This window comes from Hyalella azteca, unplaced genomic scaffold (assembly GCF_000764305.2).
Source record: "Hyalella azteca isolate HAZT.00-mixed unplaced genomic scaffold, Hazt_2.0.2 contig15353, whole genome shotgun sequence".
NCBI classification, from domain to species: domain Eukaryota; kingdom Metazoa; phylum Arthropoda; class Malacostraca; order Amphipoda; family Hyalellidae; genus Hyalella; species Hyalella azteca.
Window position 1 is genome coordinate 250,173 of NW_025945209.1, and position 23,663 is coordinate 273,835.

At 38.4% G+C, this 23,663-nt stretch overlaps 3 protein-coding genes across 4 annotated transcripts; all 3 read right to left on the reverse strand.

Moving 5' to 3' along the window:
- Nucleotides 1-5,047: 5,047 nt before the first annotated feature.
- Nucleotides 5,048-6,343, reverse strand: LOC108674450 (glycine-rich cell wall structural protein). Its single transcript, XM_018162399.2, has 2 exons — nucleotides 6,224-6,343; nucleotides 5,048-5,813 (listed from the first exon to the last, which is right to left on the reverse strand). Exon 2 carries the CDS (start codon nucleotides 5,800-5,802, stop codon nucleotides 5,161-5,163), a length of 642 nt encoding a protein of 213 aa, XP_018017888.1. The 5' UTR covers nucleotides 5,803-5,813; nucleotides 6,224-6,343; the 3' UTR covers nucleotides 5,048-5,160.
- Nucleotides 6,344-10,575: 4,232 nt separating this feature from the next.
- Nucleotides 10,576-13,449, reverse strand: LOC108674451. 2 transcript variants are annotated; one of them, XM_018162400.2, is made up of 3 exons: nucleotides 12,886-13,449; nucleotides 12,144-12,553; nucleotides 10,576-11,623 (listed from the first exon to the last, which is right to left on the reverse strand). In XM_018162400.2, the coding sequence occupies exons 1-3, from the start codon at nucleotides 12,912-12,914 to the stop codon at nucleotides 10,971-10,973; spliced, it is 1,092 nt and encodes a 363-aa protein (XP_018017889.2). In that variant the 5' UTR covers nucleotides 12,915-13,449; the 3' UTR covers nucleotides 10,576-10,970. The 2 variants fall into 2 exon arrangements, with proteins under 2 accessions (XP_018017889.2, XP_047740338.1); XM_047884382.1 differs by lacking the exon at nucleotides 12,886-13,449 and having other exon boundaries at nucleotides 12,144-12,715.
- Nucleotides 13,450-14,822: 1,373 nt separating this feature from the next.
- LOC108674448 (haloacid dehalogenase-like hydrolase domain-containing protein 2) lies at nucleotides 14,823-18,494 on the reverse strand. Its single transcript, XM_018162396.2, has 6 exons — nucleotides 17,989-18,494; nucleotides 17,646-17,757; nucleotides 17,206-17,387; nucleotides 16,448-16,563; nucleotides 15,990-16,090; nucleotides 14,823-15,548 (listed from the first exon to the last, which is right to left on the reverse strand). Exons 1-6 carry the CDS (start codon nucleotides 18,084-18,086, stop codon nucleotides 15,381-15,383), a joined length of 777 nt encoding a protein of 258 aa, XP_018017885.1. The 5' UTR covers nucleotides 18,087-18,494; the 3' UTR covers nucleotides 14,823-15,380.
- Between the last annotated feature and the right edge of the window lie 5,169 nt (nucleotides 18,495-23,663).

Here is a 23,663-nt window from a genome sequence, read left to right on the forward strand (position 1 = left end):
ATGATTCGTAAAAGAATGATTTCAATTTTATTTTTAGAGGACAAATTTGAATCTTTTGGGTGTTACGTAACTAGTTAAAATGATTTTAAATCCAAGCACTCAATTTCATATTCCTTAGGCTGGCATTTTACTTTTTATGGAAATATTTTCCGTTGAATATGGCAAAGCAATTTTCGACGATGTCATTTTCACGAACGTTATTTCCTTCAATGCTATTTTCTAGAATTTTTAATAAATACAATAAATAAAATAACATAAATACCAAGGAAATAAATTAAAAAATAGTTTAATTTTTGTGACGCATTTTCGTTGGTGGTTCAAGTCATGTGTATATGAACCGTGAACCTGAACCCAGAAGTACGGGAAAGGTAATGTATCACGTGATTATAATGAAGGCTATGGGCAGTGAAGGTTAAGTGTCAGTTAAGTATAATGTACGCTTTGCACAGTGAAGGTTAACAGTCATTTGAGTTTAATGAAGGCTTTGAAATGAAGTTCTGCAGTGGAGCGAAACCTGTGCCGAAAGAATAAACTTTCTCTCTCGCCTTTCAAGCGTGAGTGTCTTGAGTTTAGTATTGTTGAAGGGGGGCCACGTCGTAAATAAAGTACATGGAGGAGATTTATTGAAACTTAAGTTTTAAAATTATTAGTTTTATATACAATAATTATTAAAAACTATTATTTTATTAAAACTTATTAAGTAATTAATTCTAAGTTAAACAGTAAGTTCATAAAGATTTTTTAATGGTTCATTTGAAGCACATTTAAAATATTCAATAGTTTTATAAAAATAATGAATTAGTATTTCTATAAGTTCACAGGAAATTTTTTATGGTAGATATTTTCTGCAATTTATTTCCAGGTGTTATTAAAAACAGTGATTTATACCAGTATTCCTGTTCACCTGGACAATTGAATTATATACTTAATAATCTTTGTTTTATATATCCGATTTCTAACTAACATTAGAGCAATAAAGACAATCTTCGACATATAATTTACTTCTGTGTATTTTTTTTAAATCCGTGTCTATACCTGTAATAATGTCGTTAAAACTTTAATTGAATAATTTGTACACGTAGAAGCGGACATTGCTCGCTAGTGCATCACGCACAGTAATGCATTGTTATTAAGCCTGGTGAATACGTGCTGCGACTCGTTACATGAATATAACATTCTAATTTATTTATATATACAACATCAATGGTGATTCATAGCCGTATTATTAATACAGCGTTACACAGAAACGGTTACGTACCAGCCAAGACACAAGCATCCTGTTTTTCATGTTGCCAACTCCTGTTTTGCAAGCCGCGAGCATCCTGCCGTGGGGACCGTATTGTCCATTAGCTCCTAATTAATACATAAATTGCTATGTATTGTTGTTATTTCAACTATCGTTTAAACCATTATTGCTATATAAATCCCAATAGTTTTCCTAATTACAGATATTTTTCGTGGCCACGGTATAAGTTGATAACCGTAAAAAAATATCAAAAACTGTATAAATTATATCGTTATACATCGTTAAAGCGCTATATCTCTTTAACGCACGTGAAAACAACTTTGAAACTAAGGATACATTTTGTATGAATTTTCTATTACTTTCATCATGAATGTTGAAAACCTTTCAAACCTTTCACCTAACTGGCATCCAGTATTGTTCCAATTTTAATAAATGATGGATAAACTTGAATAAAGGTTAATGGGTTCTCGGCCAAAAAAAAAAGAAATGGCGCTCAAATCTAGGTGGGGCTCTAGAAAGTGTAACCACCCGTCTTAATGCTCCCGCTGATTAGAATTTATGTCCGGATCTTGGCAGGCCAACTTTAAGACGAAAGCTGGACTCAAATGACATGGTATGAAGTTTATGAAGATGGACTCCAAGGGTATGAAGTTAAATGAAGTTAGAGAAAGAGGCAAACTAGAGTTACACGTTGACTTCATCTGGAAATTAAAGTTCAGAAAAGTACGCAAATTAACTGCTTAATTTCTGATATGTCTTCAACAAATTCAGAGAAATAAATTAAACATTACCTAAACATCGATGTTCTCTTTTGTTTTATGTGGGTAATCCTGACTCAGTTTGACCAGGCAAAAATGCGTATCTAGCTGTGCTACGTTCGTTCTCTACTCGTGCCGTGGGTAAGAAAATGTGTCACTATTATGTCAATTATGGAAAGATCGGGTTACAAAGGCCGGATCCCTTGTGAATCAAGTCACGAAAAGTTTAAGAATCGGCAACAGGCCATGGGCCTATTTCTTCAATGCCGACACTTCTATTCTATTCTATTCCATTTGGATAATAAGACCAATTTCTTTTTTTCAGTAAAGAAACTGGGCTGCAAACGTCCACAGTTCAGGATCACAGCCCCAAACCAGAAGGTGTTGGCAGTCTGCCCGCGTCCGCGCGTTGGACTCACTTGACACTCACCTCATGAGTGCACAGATCTCTGCAACATTCACATGCTTTCATGGAACAGGTTCTTACCTTATTCATTTATGGTAGTCATGAGCACTGTTGTCAGGAGCGCTACGTATTTCAACTATAATATGATTCTAACTTTTCAACGTAATTATTTCATATATGTGTTGATGTTGGTTATATTTTCAATGAGCTGAATTTATAATTATTGTTCCAGGAAAAATTGTTCGGATAGTACGCTTATTGCCGTTTTATTATAAGTGGATACTAATAATAAAGTTGTTGAATTCTGTATTTTCCTCTGCATTAATAGAACTCCGTATGTTTTCTGTGAACATTGCATCCATGTTTTAATGTAAAGATAGTTCTCAACATTATGTAGCATTCAAACACTAAATATGAAATAATATTCCAAATACAAAATAGATACATTATGTATATAGAGCATATTCATGTTCACCATAATCCTATCGAATGACATGTCTAATGCAACGGTGAGACAGTCTACCCCCATATGATTTTCATCAATATTAATGACTTAACAGGAAACTAAGAGTGAAAGTGATTAACTGTATTTAATTAAATTAGCGAAAAACAACGGTTCTCCGCAGGGTTAAGTCGCTTTCGTCCGAAGATTCAAGTCCGTGTTGGTGAATATATTAATTTCTTAACTGGCGATATCCTTGAATGCCGTCTTGAGTTTGGCCACATCCGCCACTACACGAACTATTTCCTCGTTGCCATTTAAGGTTCATGATAGTCTATGCTGCTACATCTCCATGGTGCGATAGCCTGCTCCATGTGATGTATTATGATGCTACACCTCCATGGTGCGATAGCCTGCTCCATGTGATGTATTATGCTGCTACACCTCCATGGTGCGATAGCCTGCTCCATGTGATGTATTATGCCGCTACACCTCCATGGTGCGATAGCCTGCTCCATGTGATGTATTATGCCGCTACACCTCCATGGTGCGATAGCCTGCTCCATGTGATGTATTATGCCGCTGCACCTCCATGGTGCGATAGCCTGCTCCATGTGATGTATTATGCTGCTATACCTCCATGGTGTGATAGCCTGCCCCATTTGATGTATTATGCCGCTACACCTCCATGGTGCGATAGCCTGCTCCATGTGATGTATTATGCCGCTGCACCTCCATGGTGCGATAGCCTGCTCCATGTGATGTATTATGCTGCTATACCTCCATGGTGTGATAGCCTGCCCCATTTGATGCATTATGCCGCTACACCTCCATGGTGCGATAGCCTGCTCCATATGATTTATTATACCTCTACATCTCCATGGTGTGATCGCCTGCTCCATGTGATGTATTATGCCGATACTCCACTCCACCATTAACGATCGTTACTTATACAGCTTTTTCGTGAATAAACGGCGTCAGCAGAACCTGCATTTAGATTTTTTGCACGAAAAAGTTTTATCTCTCAAATCTCGATATTTTCTAGAAGAAGAATCAGATATACACGGAATATTTACATCATTTAATGGCATTTTTAAAACGTTTTCATGAAATTTAATTTATAGAGGAACACTTGCTGTTAAAAAGTATCATAAATTCATTTCACTTTACCAGCGTGTTGCTAAGACATTTCAGAGAATCGCAGAATCAACTGGTGTAGCAGTGATAACCGAATAAATTACGGCTGGAAACACTTTCGTTTATCTCAAGGTTTGCAGTAATGGAAGTTTCTATCTATTCCCGCCATACCATGCACCTGTTCGTTTGTGGCCGTGCCTATCCTAAATAAAAATTAATAGTGGAGCACCTATGTTTTTAGGATGGCTATATCTCTCTCTAAGAAACTCCGGATAAGAATGGTGAGTTGGAAGCTTCCTGTGGAATGCGATGAATGATACTTTGTTTACCTGAAAGCATCCTGCTAAATTTTTCATTAACCGATGCTATGTTATTACCTTAATTCGATTCATACCAAATTTAATTATATAATCTTGCTTCTCGGTTCAAAAGTAGATTCGTGTTGTTATTGTTGACCAGATGAATTTTCTTCTTGCAATTAATCCATTCTACTTAAATCATTCATTGATGAATAGGCCCGGCGGCAATAGCTTTTGATGTTTTAAACGCAAATATCGGATGATCGGAATTATTTTCAATGATCAAATGTATAAATTTTTCTGTTAACTATGTATATTTAGGTAGGCAGGGTGGCCCAGTGGTTAAAGTTCAGAGTACCAAGATTGGAGCAGAGAGGTGCGGGTTCGATCCCAGCTCTGTGCGCCAGTTTCTGGTCAGAATCGGCAAGGAGGCCGGGCGGTTAAGCACAGCAGAATTGTAGCAGTGAGTTGCGAGTTCGAGACCGCAAAATGCTGTGAATGTTCTGCGATGTTAAGAATCGGCGATAGGCCTACGGCCTACTAAACGCTGAAATTGCTAATATTATTATTTATTATTATTATTATTATTATTTTCATATTTTTCAACTCTCATTTTTACTCTCGTCTTAGACTTGAAATAGATACGAGCAATGAGAGATACAGCTATGACCGTATAGTTCTAGATTCCATTGATTTCCCGCTGCAAAACGCAAATGTTGGAAAAATGTAGGCCTACGCTTAGAAAGTAAAAAAACGTAATAAGAAATAATATACTGTCATTTTAACTGTCAAGAAAATAAATTACAGGAATTTCAAATTAGGCTAACATGCATGACGTGAAAGAGTGAATTTCAAATAATTTAAGTAGCGTGTTACTTCCGTCCGACTCCATGCGGGGGTTTGCAGACGTGCTCCCCAAGACACCTGTCAAAGCAGCATTTGTCGATGCCGAAACACTTGCCATCGCTGGCACAGGTGCTCGGCGGTCCGAAGTTTGATCTCAGAGGGCAGGTGTCGCGGACGGGCGGGCAGAATCCGGGCTTCGTGAAAACTGCGGTCGGGATTTCATTAGCGGACTCACAGCAGTAAGCTGCGCCTTCCGGAGTCTTGCACCAGAACCGGCAGGATGCAGGAGGTGCAGGGGTGTTCACGAAGCCACCTGGTCCACCAAAACCGGGTCCACCGAAACCAGGTCCTCCAAAACCGGGTCCACCAAAACCGGGACCTCCAAATCCGGAGTGTCCTCCGTGACCAGGACGACCACCGAAACCTGGTCTACCTCCAAATCCGCCTCCGGGTCCAAACCCTCCAGGACCGAACCCACCGGGACCAAATAGTGACCGGGTCGCTGGTGTATCGTTGGCAGGCGCAGCAGCGGCTGACGGAGCGTCGGCTCCGGGTGGGGCGGCGGCCGCGTCGGCTGCTGCCGGTTCTTCAGCCGGTGTTTCGGCGGCCGGCGTCTCAGCCGCGACATAGGCGGCCGCCAGCAGGAGGGCTAGGATTACTGCTTTCATGCTTGATGCAACTGAGGAAAGAATGCATTTTAAGCGTTATTATCTTTTAATTATTGAAATGTATTAGTTTCTAATGTTTATTGACAAGTAATCAGAGTGATCAAGTGTGAATAAATATTTTTATTTACAAGATTATTCACTAATATTCAGAATGATGATGCCATATCATAATTTTAAATTTGCTGGAGTAATTCAGACTTAATCTTACCATATGCTACAATGTAATATAATTTTAATTAAGTCTACTTTTCACACCTCTTATTACCGGTAAATTTTGCCAAATTGAAAATTTTATCAAATTGATCAATTTATTACAGTGATTTTCATGTTGCAGCAAATTATGCATAAACAGATTTTCTTCAACACAAATGTCAAATAATTTTAAAAATACAAAACATTTCCTATTAATATTTAATCTTACCTTTTTGGTTGTAAATTTAGAAGCCAATTGCCGTCCAAGCCGGGAATGAACTGACATGGGCTCGAACACACGCGGTTTATATACACGGCGGCGGCAGCGAAATTAACAGGACTGATATCTGTTATTTGACATTGGGAGGCTGGGAAGTTTCAAGGAGAAGAAGCTGTACGGAACTAAAATGCGGAAACGTTTTGAGTCTTTTTTATATGCGGACGACATCGTCTGGCGCTGAAACTGGCGTAGCGCTTCCAAGAAAACGAAGTGCTGGAGAAAACTGGAAGCGGATACCGTAAACTGTTCACATAGCAGATATATTGCTTCCTATGTTCAGATAAGGAGTACATACTGCGCACTTCTCAAATGCGTAATAACATATTTTGCTATATGTAGTAGAATTTCGATCAAATTTCTTACATTTCAATTTTCGGGTTCGCATTCATAGCATGTACTTCGAAGTTATGAATTTGCTCTCCACTTTTCAATTTTGCAGCACAAAATTTGCACATATATTCACTCCTCAATCCTCTAAGATGCCCTATACTGAATAATACTTAAAACTGTGAATTATTTCATTATTGACTAATAATATAATCAAACAACTGGTGCACACGAGTTAAAGTTTTAATTTTTGAGTGCACTCATTCAAGTTTTATTCTTAATGCACATCCAGTATAATTCCCCTGCAATTCGGATTAATCCGATCTCTCAACATAAATTTTGATTCCAAAACATAATTCAAGTTAATTACCCTTTATTAGGGTTATTATTATTAGGGAATTGATAACTCTTGTTAATTTCAAGGCCAGACGTAGGGAGAAACTTCGTGATCAGGAAACCGGAAGATCGGCGTCACGCTTCAGTTTCCTGCGATTGTAACGAAACTAGAAACGCTGTCGCTTTTGTTTCATGGGCGGGCATCCTTGATATTAGGTGTTAATCCTTCCACGTGCCGCGTGCTGCGAAATTATTCACATGTCGCACGCAGTGAGTGCACTGCATGCATGAAATAAATCCTTTCACATACAGCGTGAAGTAAATGCAGTGAATCCATTCGCGTGAGTCGATTCACTGCAGTGAATACAATGAATCAATTCATGTGCGACGTGCAGTGAATGCATTGCATCCATTCACATGCCGCGTGCAGTAAATGCAGTGAATTCATTCACATGAATCGATTCACTGCAGTGAATGCAGTGAATCGATTCATGTGCGACGTGCAGTGAATTCATTGCATCCATTCACATGCCGCGTGTATTAAATGCAGTAAACATATTCACTTACTGCTACAGTAAGAGCATCGAATGTATTCACATGTATCGCACCATGCATACTTTCACTTGCCGCACGAAATGAATCAATTCACATCTCTCGCACAGTAAATGCTGTGAATCACTTTGCACACGGCGCGCAATGAATGCAGTGAATCGATTCACATGCCGCGCAGTGAATGCAGTAAAACTATTGCCATGCCGCATAGCGAATACAGTGAATGGAATCATATGCGGTGTGCAGTGAACTGCAATGCCTACATGATTCGCAATAGCGTTAGGCATCCACGCTTCTTTGCAATCAGTATTGTGCATTCAGAATTTTAATCATTATACGTATTACAGCAATAGTCCTTGAGTCACCGCTATAAGATTTCAATAAGTACGACAGGATTTACATTATTGCAACTTTTTGAATCTCTGCAATAAATTAAAAATTCGCTAAATGTTCAATACTTCCGCGAGTCTCGAAATAATTACGAAATATTGCTTACGAATGCGATTATATTTGCATCAATGCAGTCGAAATTAAAGTCAATTATACAGGGTGCGGCGCGGGAACTTACTTATTTGAATTGCGCGCCACGTGGCGGCCATTAGTCCTAGGAAGGTGGCACATGGAGGTCACCTACAAGATGTAATATTCAAGAATTAAACTTGTAAGTAAACCCAACGAAACTTTAAATGTAGCTCTTTGTAAAAAAGAAAGAATTAAAACGCTATCTTTAATACTTTTTACTTTGTGATTTTTTTAAAAGAGTAAGTTCCCACGCCGCACCCTGTACATTGACTTGAACGTTACATATTTAGTTTACATTAATTATCGCTGAGGTGTCTTAAAATCTGATGCGATAATTTTATAAGTGAAATAATCCTTGGATTACTGTCATGTTTTTTCTTAACAATTAATTTTTAGTCTTCATTGCCGTCTCTTTTGCTTTACTGGTTTGAACAGCATTACGATGCTCTACTCATTATCAAACATGAGTTAACATAATTACCATCATTTTTCTTCGTAACAAAAATCTGTAAACACATGCAAAATAATTTACAATATCAGAAACAATCGTTTTAATGAAGTTAATGCGTTCGTCGAAACAATCTTCTACGTCGTCTACTCCAATGTCTTCAACGTAAAAATTTAGTCTACCCTATGTCGTCATCGTAACAATAACGTTCACTTTTATATACCAATTGTCACAATAAGATGTACTACAATGGCTTCATCCTAAAAATAAGTCTCATGTTTTAGCTTCATAGTAACAATAAATCTGTTCCTTTGTCTTCGTTTTAATAATAAGCCTGTTCCTTTGTCTTTGTTGTAAAAATAAATCTTTACCTTCGTCCTCGCTTTATTAATAATTAGTCTGTTCCTTTGTCCTCGTTTTAATAATGAGTCTGTTCCTTTGTCTTTGTTGTAATAATAAGTCGGTTCCTTTGTCTGCGTATAAGTCTTTTCCTTTGTCCTCGTTTAAATAATTAGTCTGTTCCTATGTCTTTGTTGTAATAATAAGTCTGTTCCTTTGTTTTGTTATAATAATAAGTCTGTTCCTTTGTTTTTGTTGTAAAATGAGTATTTTTCTTTGTCCTCGTTTTAATTATAAGTCTGTTCCTTTGTTTTTGTTGTAAAATGAGTATTTTTCTTTGTCCTCGTTTTAATTATAAGTCTGTTCCTTCGTCTTTGTTGTAATAATAAGTCTGTTCCTTTGTCTTTGTTGTAAAAATGAGTTTTTTTCTTTGTCCTCGTTTTAATTATAAGTCTGTTCCTTTGTCTTTGTTGTAATAATAAGTCTGTTCCTTTGTCTTTGTTGTAAAATGAGTCTTTTTCTTTGTCCTCGTTTTAATTATAAGTCTGTTGCTTTGTCTCTGTTGTGATAATAAGTCTGTTCCTTTGTCCTCGTTTTAATATAAGGCTGTTCCTTTGTCTTTGTTGTAATAATAAGTCTGTTCCTTTGTCTTTGCTGTAATAATAAATTTGTTTCTTTGACTTCATCATAAGTCTATTCACTTGTTATCTTCGTCTATTCTTTTGTCTTCGTCGCAGCAACAAGTCTACCGCGATGTCATCATCGTGATGAAAACAACTATCCCTGTTTGTCTTCACCTTATCAATAATGCGGTACCTATGAGTTTCTCGTGACAATGACCTTTAGTTTAATGTCTCAATAATAACTACCGACGAGTTTCAATTAATATATTTCTCGAAACGATAAACACAATTATAACCATAACAATCATTTAAGTACGTATATCGTATTAAGTTGCATCTACACGAAAGCGTTCATGTTGTACAACCACTTGCGAGCAAGCATGAGTTTATCGCACAGCGCAAGTAGTTTAAATGCAATCCAATGAGACTACGTCAATCGGGAGCAGTTTATACATTTTAATTGATTTAAATTTTTTAATTGAGTCTAAATGGACTTTATACAATTTATGAATTAGATTGAAGTATAGTTTCAATCATTATAATGTCGTCCACTATTAGGGCTTGCTAATAGTTATATATCAAATTGTATCAGATAAATAATATATAAATATAGTTTCTGAATGCCCCTATCATCCTGCATTTGTTCTTCAATGACGTGCTACTGTTGCTTGTGATTTTTTTTACTCTATAAATGCACAATCTTCTTGATACGAAGAAAATGTTATTCTATAGAAAACATTTCTTTTATTTATTAGAAGAATACATTTATATTGTTAATTTCCAATGATATATTTCTCTTATTAGTAGAGATGTAAGTTACAATCTGGTGAAGTTCCAGCGACGCAATTTATATAGTTTATTACTAATAAAAATTCCTATTCATTATTGGTTTGTGTCCATGGATCCAATATTCTGTTCATAAAATTTGATACTTACCTAACAACTAAGCGCAGTAAATGAAATAGAAATAGGGGAATGAATCAAATAAAAGATGAATAAAACAGAAACATCACATAAATTATGTTTGGTACATGTTGAAAAACTGCGTGGAATATATACTATGAGGTTGTTTTTCTTTATCTAATTTTTTTCATTTTTTAAACTACTTCCATGTATCATAACGAAGTTCCGAAGTGAACAGCGGGAAAGAAAAGCAGTCGAAGGTTGAAACGGATTCTTTATTGAAAAATCAGCATGAATTTATAAAAGGCATTAAAATATAAACACATTTAGCGCATTAGTAACCGTTATGGTTCATTAATATCCAGGATATTCGAGCTTGCATTATGAAGTTAAGTTAAATAAATAAATAAAGAGAACCTAAAAACGAAAAATAAGTATTTGTTTTCGTTCATTGTTACCTGACCGCTTTTCTGAAGATACTTCAAGTTTTCCATGATTGCTATCTACATAAAACTGGCACTCGTTTAACAATGGCAATAAACCCTGTACGATGTGACCACAAATAACTATTCCCTATATAGCGCATCTTTGTCTCTCTCCATGGTCTAGAGAATATTAATAGGAATAAATATATTATATACAGAATTCATCGCCCCACTCCAAGCGGGGGCTTGCACGTCTGTCTCTGTAAGCAGGAGTCGTAGCAACATTTGTCCACCCCGTCGCATGCCGCGTCATACAAGCACCAGGAAGGCGTATCGACCATCCGAACGTTTGGACACCCGACCCTCACTGGAGGGCAGAGGCCAGGCTTGGTATACACGTAGCTTGGGTTCTGCCTTTTCGTGCCGCAACAAGAGGACTCGACTGAAGAGATGCGACATGGGAGCACGCATGGGGTGGGCTTAGCCGGACTCAGTGCACCGAAAGTTGGCCCGAATCCTGGTAACGGAGCGTCGCCATCGTGAATCAGTGGTGATCCAAGATGGACACCAGTATCCGGCAGTGGACTAGTATGGACACCAGTGCTTAGTGGTGGACCAAAATGGACGCTGGTACTCAAGGGTGGACCAAGATGGACGCCGGCACTCAGAGGTGGACCAGCATGGGCACCAGTACTCAGGGGTTGACTAGGACGGACATTTGCATCCTGGCTAGAATTGTCATCGTTGCCAAGCGGTAGTGAAGGACTTCCACCTATGTTGGAGAATGGATTACTACCGATGTTTATGTTCAGAGGATTAGCAGAATCGGAAGGGCGATCTGCCAGAAGTACCAGCGTACTTGGATGAACACTACCTGAATTAAGTAAGGGCAATAGAAAGATCGTGAGTGACATCATCATCATCATCATCAGTGACATGGATAGAGATAGATCAGGGTATTGTAAATCTCATAACAATTCCGACAAATCAAGCCTAAAATAGTTTTTAATTTTTTTAGAATACTAGACACGTGTAGCTTTTGATGTTTGTTCGTTCGAAAGAGAGATTTCGAAGTTATATCATTCTGGACTCGGGCATTGAAATGGTATTATTGCTACCAGCGTTTGTCTCTGTTAAATATCGTAAATAGTTTTGTTGACGAGCAATGCCGAGACACTATGAGAGCAATATAGTGATGCTAAAAACCGACTTTTGGTCAAGATAAAGAGATTTTATTGCAATAACAACGTACCGGGTCAACAATGCCTACTTTGACCTGTGGGTTAGCCTGATATTTATATCGTACAACCTCCCGATGTTCCAGAATGTATTAGATTTAATTTCTCATATCGAATCCACAAAATCAAAGGTTTTCCACAAAAAAATGTGCCTGCCTGGTAAAGTGGAGACAGGAGCCACGATTCTGTCAGCGATGCTGATGTGTGGGTCGCCATCTTCCTCCAGCCCTCTGTGGGGGATGATAGTCTCCTCCAGCCCCCTGTGGGGGATGATAGTCTCCTCCAGCCCCCTGTGGGGGATGATAGTCTCCTCCAGCCCCCTGTGGGGGATGATAGTTTCCTCCAGCCCTCTGTGGGGGATGATAGTCTCCTCCAGCCCCCTGTGGGGTATGATAGTCTCCTCCAGCCCCCTGTGGGGGATGAGAGTCGTAGCCTGTATACCAGCGAGATGACGTGTTGTGTTGTCGGCTTTCTTCGAGAACTTCGTCAGGTATTCGTCGGGATAAATCACCCTGTCGGACGCCGCTGGGGTTGAGAGCAACGCAATGATCGGGAGGAACATCATCCTGAAATTAATTATAGTTATTTGAATTATTTGATGATTAACAAAAAAATATTGCTTGTTAATATACAAATCTTTTGGCATATGTAACTTAGTCCGCCCAATATGCGAGGTATATCGTGTTTAAATCCATTTAGTTTTTGTAACATCTTTTCTTTCATAATAATGAGGTCAAAAACATCATTCCTATGAAAATTTCCAAATTTCTGCTATACCACAGATGTTATGGTATTTATTTAGAAATGGTTACAAAGAAGTCTATTATAGTAGGTTGTCAATACCTTCTCGTTTTACAAATTAATCGATGTTGATCAAACCTAAATATGATGGACTAACCTAACCTGTTTTGGTGCGATGGTCAGCATCGAGTGTCGGGTGGAGGCGTGTAGTAGCACTGATATACTCCTATACAGGGCGACCTCGCTCTCTTTTCACTAATTCGGTATATAGAAATTCACGTTTTAGAGCGGGGCTATTGAGCTCTTCCGGATTGTCATTTATAAAAGATGTAGAGGGCGAACTAACAAAATGTTCCTCTAAAATTAAAAAAAATGAAAATGTAATTCTAGAGATGATGGCCGCAAAAGTTGAGTAACTAACTTTATGAAAACGATACGCTAAGTCATTGTGTTTAAGGTATTCAGAGACCAGAATAAGATAAATGGTAGTTTCGGAGGTAAGAAAAGCAAATATTGACCAACTAACTGCAGTCAAAAAGTGTCTTCATACATTCAAACGAATATTCATTAACACAAATAAGGAAAGGAACTTGGTGAAGAAGCTTGCGAGTATTACTCTTTTATTTGACATTTGTTGAAATCATAACAATGTGAAACTTAGAAATTGACGAATGCTTAAAATTTGAAAATAAATTTGGTGGGTCGCCTGCCGAAGACCACCACTGCCCTGGATGTAATGGACCATCATGATTCCTGCCTTCCGGAACGTAGCCTTCAACACTTCAAGCCGTCCGTATGTAGGCCGTGGGTCGAACCAGCCCTCGGTCGAACGGCTACTTATCGAAGGACGATAAATTTTGGAACAGAACTACGCTATCTGAAACCTTCTAACCTCAGATGCCGTGAACGTAAAATTACGTAATTTAACGATGGCCGGAAGTCAGATTCGATCCGCGGCCTGGTGGTGCACGGCAGGTTCTATGTCAGGCCGGATGAAGACAAAGCAGAGTGGTTCACGGCTGATTGGTGGATGTCCGGAGAGATCCAAGGCGTTCGATTCAGGGCTTATTGGTGCACAAAATTGGTGGTGCACGGCTGCGCTCTCAATTCCGAACAGGAAAATATTCAGGTTTAAAATACCTCTGAATATTACTCGCTATTATTGGAATGCCAAATTAACCATTCTAATTCTACTGAGTAACAATTGTCACGAAATGCAGGAGACAATTATTTCATACGACCCCAGAGAGAAAGTGAAACGCGGAAGTAAAATGTGCCTTTGAATTATCGAGAATTTAGGAGCCGGAAATCAGCTGTTCTTCCTGCGGCGGTTCAAGGTCATGTTCAGGGCGGGCGAGAGGATGCGGAACGTGAATGGGTTTTTGTGTTCCAATTCATGTATTTATAGCTAAATTAATCTAAATTATGCGCCCAGGAGAGAAAAAAAATGGGTTTTCATCAGACGTCATCTTAACTGAGAATTCAATTTTAAATAACCGAGTTGCTTGTAAAACTCCAATTCCCTAGAGTGCTGGATAGTGTAGTATACATTCAAAGATCTACTCAATGAGGATACAAATATATATTCGTCATAGAGACTTCCGACAGGGCTGTCTATTCTCATTGACGAGCGATGAAAAACTCCTATTTTTCCGACATCACTCAATTCGAGGCAATTGTCAGGGGCCGCGCAATCAAAATTCAAAGTACCGTACACGAAGACGTCTCGGACAAAAACGCGGCCTCTCTCACGGCCGGTCTCGCGGCCGTGATTCCAAATTCAGTGAGCGTGGAATATCTCGCAAAATACTGAACGTAGCTTGATGAAACTTGGTACACATAATCATTAGAGCCTAACGGTGATGTTTAGCTCGTGACAATTTTTCAAAATTCGCCTTNGCCTAGCTCCTTATCGAACCCGGGGGAAGTCTAGTAGCTTCTTCAAACTATCGCCAGTCATGAAAAGATCCGGTCAAATGACACGAGTTTAGATCTATGAACAAGGCACGAAATGGAAAAGAATCGGCGACAGGCCACATCAGGCCTACACTTCAGAGCCGACATCACTATGTTATGTTATGTTATGTTATACAAGTATTCTCATGATAGATACTAGACTACAAAATAATTACGAGAATATTAAACAAGCATCAACATCAGGGGCCACGGCTATAAACTAAAAAAACGCCTTAACACTCATCCATGCGACAAAAATTCTTTTCACTTCGAGTCACCGACATGTGGCACTAAAAATCTTTATAATATCTCCCAGCATGGACAGCAATCAGAGGAGCACCCCGATGACATCCTTGACGCTCAGAGACCAGAGTATGAACGCGTTCAAGAACAAACTAGATAAAGCTATGCAGACGTAAATGTTCAAACTTGAAGTACCGGTACCCATTAGTCCATTACCCCACTGACAAGGGGTAAGTCCAGTAGTTATTTATTTCAATGCCAGTTTTTGAAAAGATTTAATATAAAGGCCAGATTCTAGATCTTCTGTGAAAATCACAGGAACGAAAATTAAAGGAATCGGCAGCAGGCCAAACGTGGCCTATTATTCAATACTGATACTACTATACCAAACCAAAACGATAAGCAGAGACAGCTAACAGACGGTGCATTGAACAATAAAAAGAAATGTTTGATTCAAGAGGCTTGATGTAAAATCCAATCAACAGCCATGGCGAAGTTATCGAACGTGGCAGTAGGTGGAGGGCTGATAAGGTCTTCATCCCCAGCGCGATACTTGCCCGTCCTGACCAGCACCCCGTGCAGCCCTGCCGCCTGGGCTCCCGCGACGTCATCACGTACGTCCTGTATGCACGCAAAGGCTCAGGTGTGCGTGAATAAGAAGTTGTAGAGTTTATAGAAATCACAATAATCAATTTATCGTCATTTTTAGCGCATTTTCTCATTTATGGAAAAAATGCACTATTGTGCTCGCCATGTCTGTCTGTCCGTGACCTCAAGTTTTCGTCGACAAGAAAATGCGCTCTCTGTCACTCACTGCAGTGAGTACCGAGTTATATTTTTTTATATGAGTCATGAGTAGTGTACAGTGTGTCATATGGTGAATTCACTAGTTATATAGTAATTCATCACAAGCAACTTGTTGAATTACAATAGGTAGTTCATGTAGTTTAATGTTTTTTAACGTTTCAAACTTTAGAGACAAAACATTGACAAAAATTTAAAATTTGGATCAAAAGAAACTGAAAATTCTGCACAGAGCAAAGCAAGTCTTAATATACTCACATCACCAATCATAACAGCATTTTCAGGAGGGCAGTTGATTTTTTCAAGGGCGGCTAGGAAAAAATTCTTCTCAGGTTTGCCAACAACTTCAGCAGTTACTCCTGGGGAATGGAAGCAAAAAGTGACACCAGTGGTTATGAAATCATCCAAGGTATTTTGGCACTTTACAGAGTGAGTGATGTGGCACATAAAATTGTGCTTCAACAAGAAACATGATGAATATTTAAAAATCGAAACAAGGAAAATATCTCCTGTAGTTACAGATGCAAATAACCTTGAATGAGTACCAATAGTCTAATACTGTTACGTCGTAATTGCCAAGCTGTGCAAAATTATCATTGTTCAATATTAAATTTGTCCTATTATAGAGAAATCCCTATTTATATGAAATTATTTTTCAAAATGTAGAGGAACAAATCTCATAAAAAAGAATCCAAAAGTAATTAATTATTTCATACCTGTTGCATACTCCAAGGCCTTGACAAATGGACCTGGACCAAGAGAGAGGCCATCTTCTTCTTTATAATATCTCCCAGCATGGACAGCAATCAGAGGAGCACCATCCATAATAAGTCTGTCAAAATACATTTATGAAACAATGGTAAAACAATCACATAAAAATCCATATTCTTTTATAAAATACGGCAATATTTTCATTCCTATCAATAATGAGCATGTCTTGAGCATAGTAAAGCAGAGATAAAAAAATTATTAATTTATTTCTGGCATTTATTTTTTACAGTACATGAACCCAGAAAAATTCACAACATTGAATCGCAATCAAACACCCAAATCACATTACAAATGAATTCCGAACAGGAAAATATTCAGGTTTAAAATACCTCTGAATATTTCTTGCCATTATTGGAATGCCAAATTAACCATTCTAATTCTATGTAGTAACAATCATCACAAAATGCAGGAGACAATTATTTAATACGACCCCAGTGAAAAAGTGAAACGCAGAAGTAAAATGTGCCTTTGAATTATCAAAAATTCAGGAGCCAGAAATCAGCTGATACTGACATTACAGATCTATAATGTAAGTTTTCATAATTACTGCATAGTCTCCAAGATTCATGCATATAGATCTATATATATATATATATATATAGAAAACTGACACTATAGATCTATAATGTAAGTTTTCAAAATTACTGCATAGTCTTCAAGAGTCATGCATTTCTTCTCAAAGCCTTTTATTTATGATTGTTACCTGAAGGCAGCATTCATGTGGGTATAATCAAAGCATTCAGGAGCAAGTCCAACAACAACAGCATTTGGATTAGACTCTGTTATTCCAGGAAACTGGTCTTTAGCCGATGGTTGGAGAAGCAGCATGGGACGATACTGACAAGATTCTACAAGCTGATGAGCAGCTGAAAGAGAACTAAAAATCTGAAAAAAACAAAGACAGAAGAATTTTTAGATCTTATTCAATAAAAAATCTTTGTTTACTAATCAAAAGAATGACCGAAGTATAAAATGAGACTAATCATCAGCATGAATGAAAATTCTAAGAAAAACCCAAATTATGAGAGATTATCTACCTATATGAGAATTATGAATGAAAATTTATAAGCATAGCACACTTAAAGTTATTATTAAATATAATAATAACAACATACATTAAAGCATTAGAACCAGGAATTTTACCTCGGAGGCATTTATATCAAATCCAATTCTATCCAGACGCTTCTTCAAATCTGCTCCACTTTCCTTAGTTGTATTTGTAACAAAAAGTAGCTTCAGAGAAGAATTTTGTAGCCTGCAAATTTGAAGTAACATTTATTTTTCAACTAAGGAGAAGAAATCAACCAAGACAATTACACCATTGACTTAACTTATGATATGAATTTTAGTTTTGAAACTCAATACAAATTTAAAATTAATTTATTATTGGCACTTGCATAAAAAACAATGTCTACTTCAAGTGTAACATTTTGTAACAATTCAATGCAAAAGCTAAATAATTACAGCAGGGAGATTGGGAACTTACTTTTGCAAAGCCAACACAGCAGATGGAGTGGCTTTATCTCCTACATGGAGTGTCCCACTTAAATCAATGAGGACAGCTAAGAAGTGCTTTCTGCTCATACTTCTCACATGAACAAATCATCAAAGTAAACCAAATTACTGTACTACAAAGTACATACCCTGCAAATAACATTAATGGCCAAATTTGACTGAATTACTGAAGTCAAATTGTCTTCACACAGACCATGGCCATACATCAAAGTATGTGGTTTTGTTCATGCTTAAGTAAATTTATTTCTGATCATGTTATTTACAAATTTGTAAATAACATGATCAGAAATAAATTTAGCACAAGATTAGAGCATATTGGTATGATTGAGCAGAAGTTATTTCTTTAAATAATTTTTATTGAAGATCTGAGAAACATTCTTATTGATGATTTTGTTCATTTTTTGCTGGTGTCAGCAGATCAAAAGCAATGGTATTATAAGATAGTTTTTGTAGTAAATCAAAAGGTTGATTTTTAATATTTTCTGTCGCTTATAACTCAGAAAATATTCAACCCAGAGAGTGCGGAGTGATGAAATAACGTGAATCAATTACTTATTCACTGTAAATAATCACTCCTCACTCGACCACAACATTTAGCACTCGCCAATAGTGCTTAATAGGTAGCCTCCTACGGTTTGAAACGCAGGCTACGTGGTACCAGTCACGACACCGTTCGCCCTCACAAAATACCATTGTTGTGTCAGTTGGTTTCTTGCACGAAACTCCTAGAAAACAGCGCTGAAACCTACCCACAAATTTTTTGGACCTTATTTCAGCCAAGAAATCAGCAGTGGATGACTGATTATAAAAGTGGATTTATTGTTCGAAACAGAGATGATGATGGATGTCTTCCTTTTATTCCTATTTGCATATAATCGTTGTTCGGTATTAGCTAACGCTATTTCTTGAACTGTCCGCTTTAAAACTCACGGCAAACTATCAATTTTTAGTTTATCATTGGCATAGTTTCTTTTTCATAAAACATTTTAAACTGTCAGGTTGGTTGTACTGGATTTTACGTTATCCGAGTGGTCAAACGAGGCGCATAGAAAGTTCTCTGCTACTGGCAGTGCGATTTAACAAGGGAAAATATACAAATAAGCATGTCAACTCTTATATACTTAAAGACAGTAAATCCTACTCTAGTACAGGACTGGGCGTTCGAGCTAGATACTATCTCCTAACAGGCACAGTACGATTACTCGAGGCGAACACAGCGGGAAAACAACTAAAGGTAGCTACCATGAGAATACTATTTCAATTTTTCACAGATGTACATCACCCGAGGTCTGTGGAGGCGATAGCGTCCTGGATGAAACTGGCGGCGAAGCTCCGACGCGCCCTGGTCGTTCCAGTGTTCCTCGAGGCCGACCGGCGGGGTTTCTATTTCATTGTATAGATGCTGATGGCCCGATCGTGGTCGTTCTCTTCGCCGGGGATACTGGTTACTCTGAGTAATTTCTTCGTAGGTCGGGTAGTAATCTCTCGCAGATCGGGTGGTGCTTCTCTGTAGTTGTAGGTCGGCTTCAAGATAACTTGCTTGAAGCGGTAGTTAAGTCGTAGTTCCTTTTATTCGATGGTAAGTCGTGAGAACTCAGAGTAGCTCCACTATTTCGACAGATCGGTTCCAATGTTTCTCCGTCGGTTGTCTTCTTCTCGGTGATATACAACGCGGTCGGCTGAAGTTGTCTGACGAGACGTCGTGACTCAAGAAAATAACGAACACCACAATTGTTTTCTAAACATTCACTGTTCCCTGAATACGTGCTACAAACGACGTGCGGCAAGATCCTCCGCGCTCGACTGACTCCGCACTCAACTGGCTCTGCGCTCGAACTCTGGTGATCTAAATTCCGCACACAACACGATGTCTTCTCGGAACGCTGGCCGACTCGCACTCAGCTGCCTCTTCTCCTACCTCTCTCCTTTTATAGCCCCGTTCGCTACCCGCGTGAGGCGTCCTACACCCGCTTTGTTTTGAATTTTAAACCGTCGGCTTCAATCAATCTTCAACGATTCTACATATATTAACAATTTTGAGGTACTATGAATTTCTATACTAATCATGACAACCCTAGTGGAACTTTGGCTGAAATAGTAATTTTTTCATAACATGTCAGTACATCCCAAATTTGTTTCGTAATAACGTCGCATGATTGTTCAACTTTGTATTTTTTTACACTCATTCAAAATGTACCTATTTTCTTTTTTCATCAGAAGATTTTAGAGTTACATCGATCCCACAGACTTTTTCTGCCCATAAGCAGACGTACACTGCACAGTCAAAACTGTTCTTTTGACGCTCGATGTCCTGAGGTGCATTGAAGGTCCATTCAAAATTTTTGGATTCCTTTGGTTGGATCCATTTTAGCGCTCCCAAAAACTGTGACAACATTTCAAAGATCGGCCTATTTACTTCATGAGTGCTGTCCAGACATGTTATTACTTCGAGATTTGGGCAAACTATGCACAAAATCCAGTGGTATTCTCCAACGTTCACAGGACATATTATCACGTTTTTTCTAAAAGTTTTTCTCTGAGTCCGTAAGTTAAGATTCGGTCAGTGATGCCATGTTTCTTCAGGCTTTCTACAATTTTAGTGTCCATATGGAACATGCTTGCTTGTTCTGAAGACGCACTTTCTTGATAGAGCGACACTCGTGAGCAAATGAACGCATCAACGATGTTATCGTTGATCCACGACCTGGCTTCCAGACTCTTGAAATCGTGATCGTCAAGAACGTATGGGCCTATGTGATGAGATACATTTTCTTTTTCTGTGGACTGCTTCTCTTCTTCAAGTTGTTGGTCAGGCTTCATTTCCATTTCTGTGTTTGAAGGGGCTGATTGTTCTATATTTTCGAGTCTGTCTGGAGATTGGATCAACGAACTGAGAGAAGAATCACTCTGTTCATTTCCCTCAAGAAGCACTTCTTTTGCCATTCTTTCTCCCGTACCTGCGCTTCTGAAATTTTTTGATGCATGGGCGAGATCAGGCGAACGTTTCTTTCTTTTGAGAGAACACGAATTTAGTATATTTTCCATTTCGTCAACTAGTTTTGGCGGAGGCCCTTTCCTTCCAAATCTGCGTTTTTCATTTCTTTTAAGTACTTTACTGAGTTGCGAAGGGCACTTTTCGTTAATTATTGTTTTATTATTTAGAGCGATTTGTACAGCTAGGATGTGGTAGCAATTTTGTTGAGCTCTGCAAGTACAATGCGGTGTAGGGAAAAGGTCAACACAGTTTTTTTAGTTCTTCAATCCAACAACAATGAACGTTTTCAAAGATTGCACGAACGTAATAGCCTTGTTCCTTGCAATGTAAGAAGCCAAACCCAGTTTAGTCATTCGAGCTGTTCTCACTTTTGTTTTCGTGTTTTTTTTATTCAATTCCTGAAGTTTGTAATTTATTTTGTTCGTAATTTCCGTTGGTGTCACTACGTCAACCGGAAAATGAATCTCTTCTCGTTTCAAACGCCATCGCGAGGTCTTCGGCTTCCAACTTGTACTTTCCCAGAGCAGCGCGACCCCAAAGAATTTCTCGCAGGTAAAAGTTTTGTAGGAAAAAGAAAACGAGCATCATGCCATCAATGGAAGACTCTTTATTGTCAACCATCCTCTTGAGAACAGCATTGAGGCTCTCGGATGCGTTGTTAGTTACGCCGCTCCCCTCAACGAAGACGCCCACTTTCTTCAGATGTCCTTTATTGTTAGCCAGAACATCTTTTGACACATTTTTCTCGAAAAATTTTGTGAAATTTGGTTCCCATGTGCTAAAAATTGTTGTCACTTCTTCGTGGAAAGAATTGTCGGTTTCTGTTTCGAGAAGTTGGCAGACATTTTTGAGGTGCGTTTTTGCTCGGCTTGGGGTGATACGATGTTTCCGATTCCATTCTTTCACATCCGACTTAAAATGATTCCAGCAGAGAACTGGAATCATCTCGGTAAAGATACTGGAGCGGGCCTTCAAAATGGCTGCTTTCCTGTCAGAGCAGAACACTACCTTATTTGAATTCATTTTTGGATACATCTCTTTCAAAACGGCAAAGAAATGCGTATGTGCTTTTGTACTTTTGTCCTGATGCAATAAGAAGGCGATGGGAATAGAAGGCTCCCCCTCGAAAATAGGATGGCGCATTATCATGGACGATACATAAAAGTCCCCCAAATTATATGTTGTGTCGTACGACAGCTGAACAGTTTCTCCGGCTTGGATTACCTTGATTAGTTCCTTCATCAAGCTTGGGCTGCTCATCCCAATATTTAGATGGGGAGCAAGATTTATGAAATGGATTTTATCCGACCCCAACTCCTGGAATAACTCATAAGCGTTCGAAACCGAATCAGTGTTTTGTGCAAGCTTTTTCCTGATAATGTGTTGCTTGTTCTGCATTTGTTTGATGTTCCTCGGCAGGGCACTAGGGATGTTTTCTTGGAGAATTTCGCTTTTAGCAACAAGGTTTCTGTAGACCGTGGCAGGTTTTTTGAACAAATCTTCTGCAGCTTGCAGGACTGAAGGCATCGTTCAAATGTGCAGGTCTCTTCCACTTTGATTTTGATTTTCTTGTTGTCCCAAATAGTGCACCAACACTTTTTTTTATCTTTCGCGTCAATGCTGTATGCGTAGCGCCAAAATTCTAGAAGTGTTTGATCTTCCATTTGCCGGTAATAATATTTACTAATTTCTGGATTTCCCTTGAGTACAAAACGGCCTCTGTTCCTCCACTTAAGGCCGTCCGCTGTAAAAATTTTTTCTTCGTCAACAGGAACGTGGAGGATGTACCAAAGCCTGTTAGTTGGGTTGATCTTCGGGTATTGGAAACACAAATCATCGGGCGTCTCTTGCAGGCACTTAATCACTTCATTTTTTGAGAACATGCTGAATTTTCGGCCTCCTGTTTGAGAATTAAAAAAGCTATTGAGTATAGAAGGATAATTAAAATACGGCATTGTTTATTTGAATATGTTGTATGTCATGCCACGTCATCATGAATACTGCCTCGTGTTGTTAGATTTGATTATTTTACCGTATCTACATGTTTCGCTTCTTAAGGCAAAATGCATATGGTCAGAGTGTGCATCTGTTCCGAATTATGCAATACGTTTCGATTGGTTAAATGAAACAAATTAAAAATAGTGGTTATTACGGTACTCAAGTTGCGGCAGCTACTGTATAAACGCGCTAAAACAGCCACTGTATATATATTGCGGTGGCTTTGAAAAATCACCCATGTAATCTAATTCCCACCAGTATATGTAATATATATGAACTAACGGCTTTATATATCACTATATAGCTTGGCTTATAATTAATCGGTTATAGTAATGGGACTAATGTACCAATAAGGAAAGGGATAAGTGCCATGTTTTGGGGACCTGCTGACTCAGCGCATACCGAAAGAGCCCTGCTCACTGAGCGTATATAAACCTATCACTGTGCAGTATACAAGCGTATACAAGACTAAGCGTGTAACCTATCACCTACACTGTGCAGCACTCTACTTCGCTAAGTGTATCTAATTAAGTGTAAGGGAAAATGTAGGTATTAAATAGGAATAAATATATAGATATGTAGTTGTTATAGTCCGCCTGTGAGTAAATGTCTTAAAGGTCATCACGGAACCGCAAAAAGAAAGGTGTTTATCT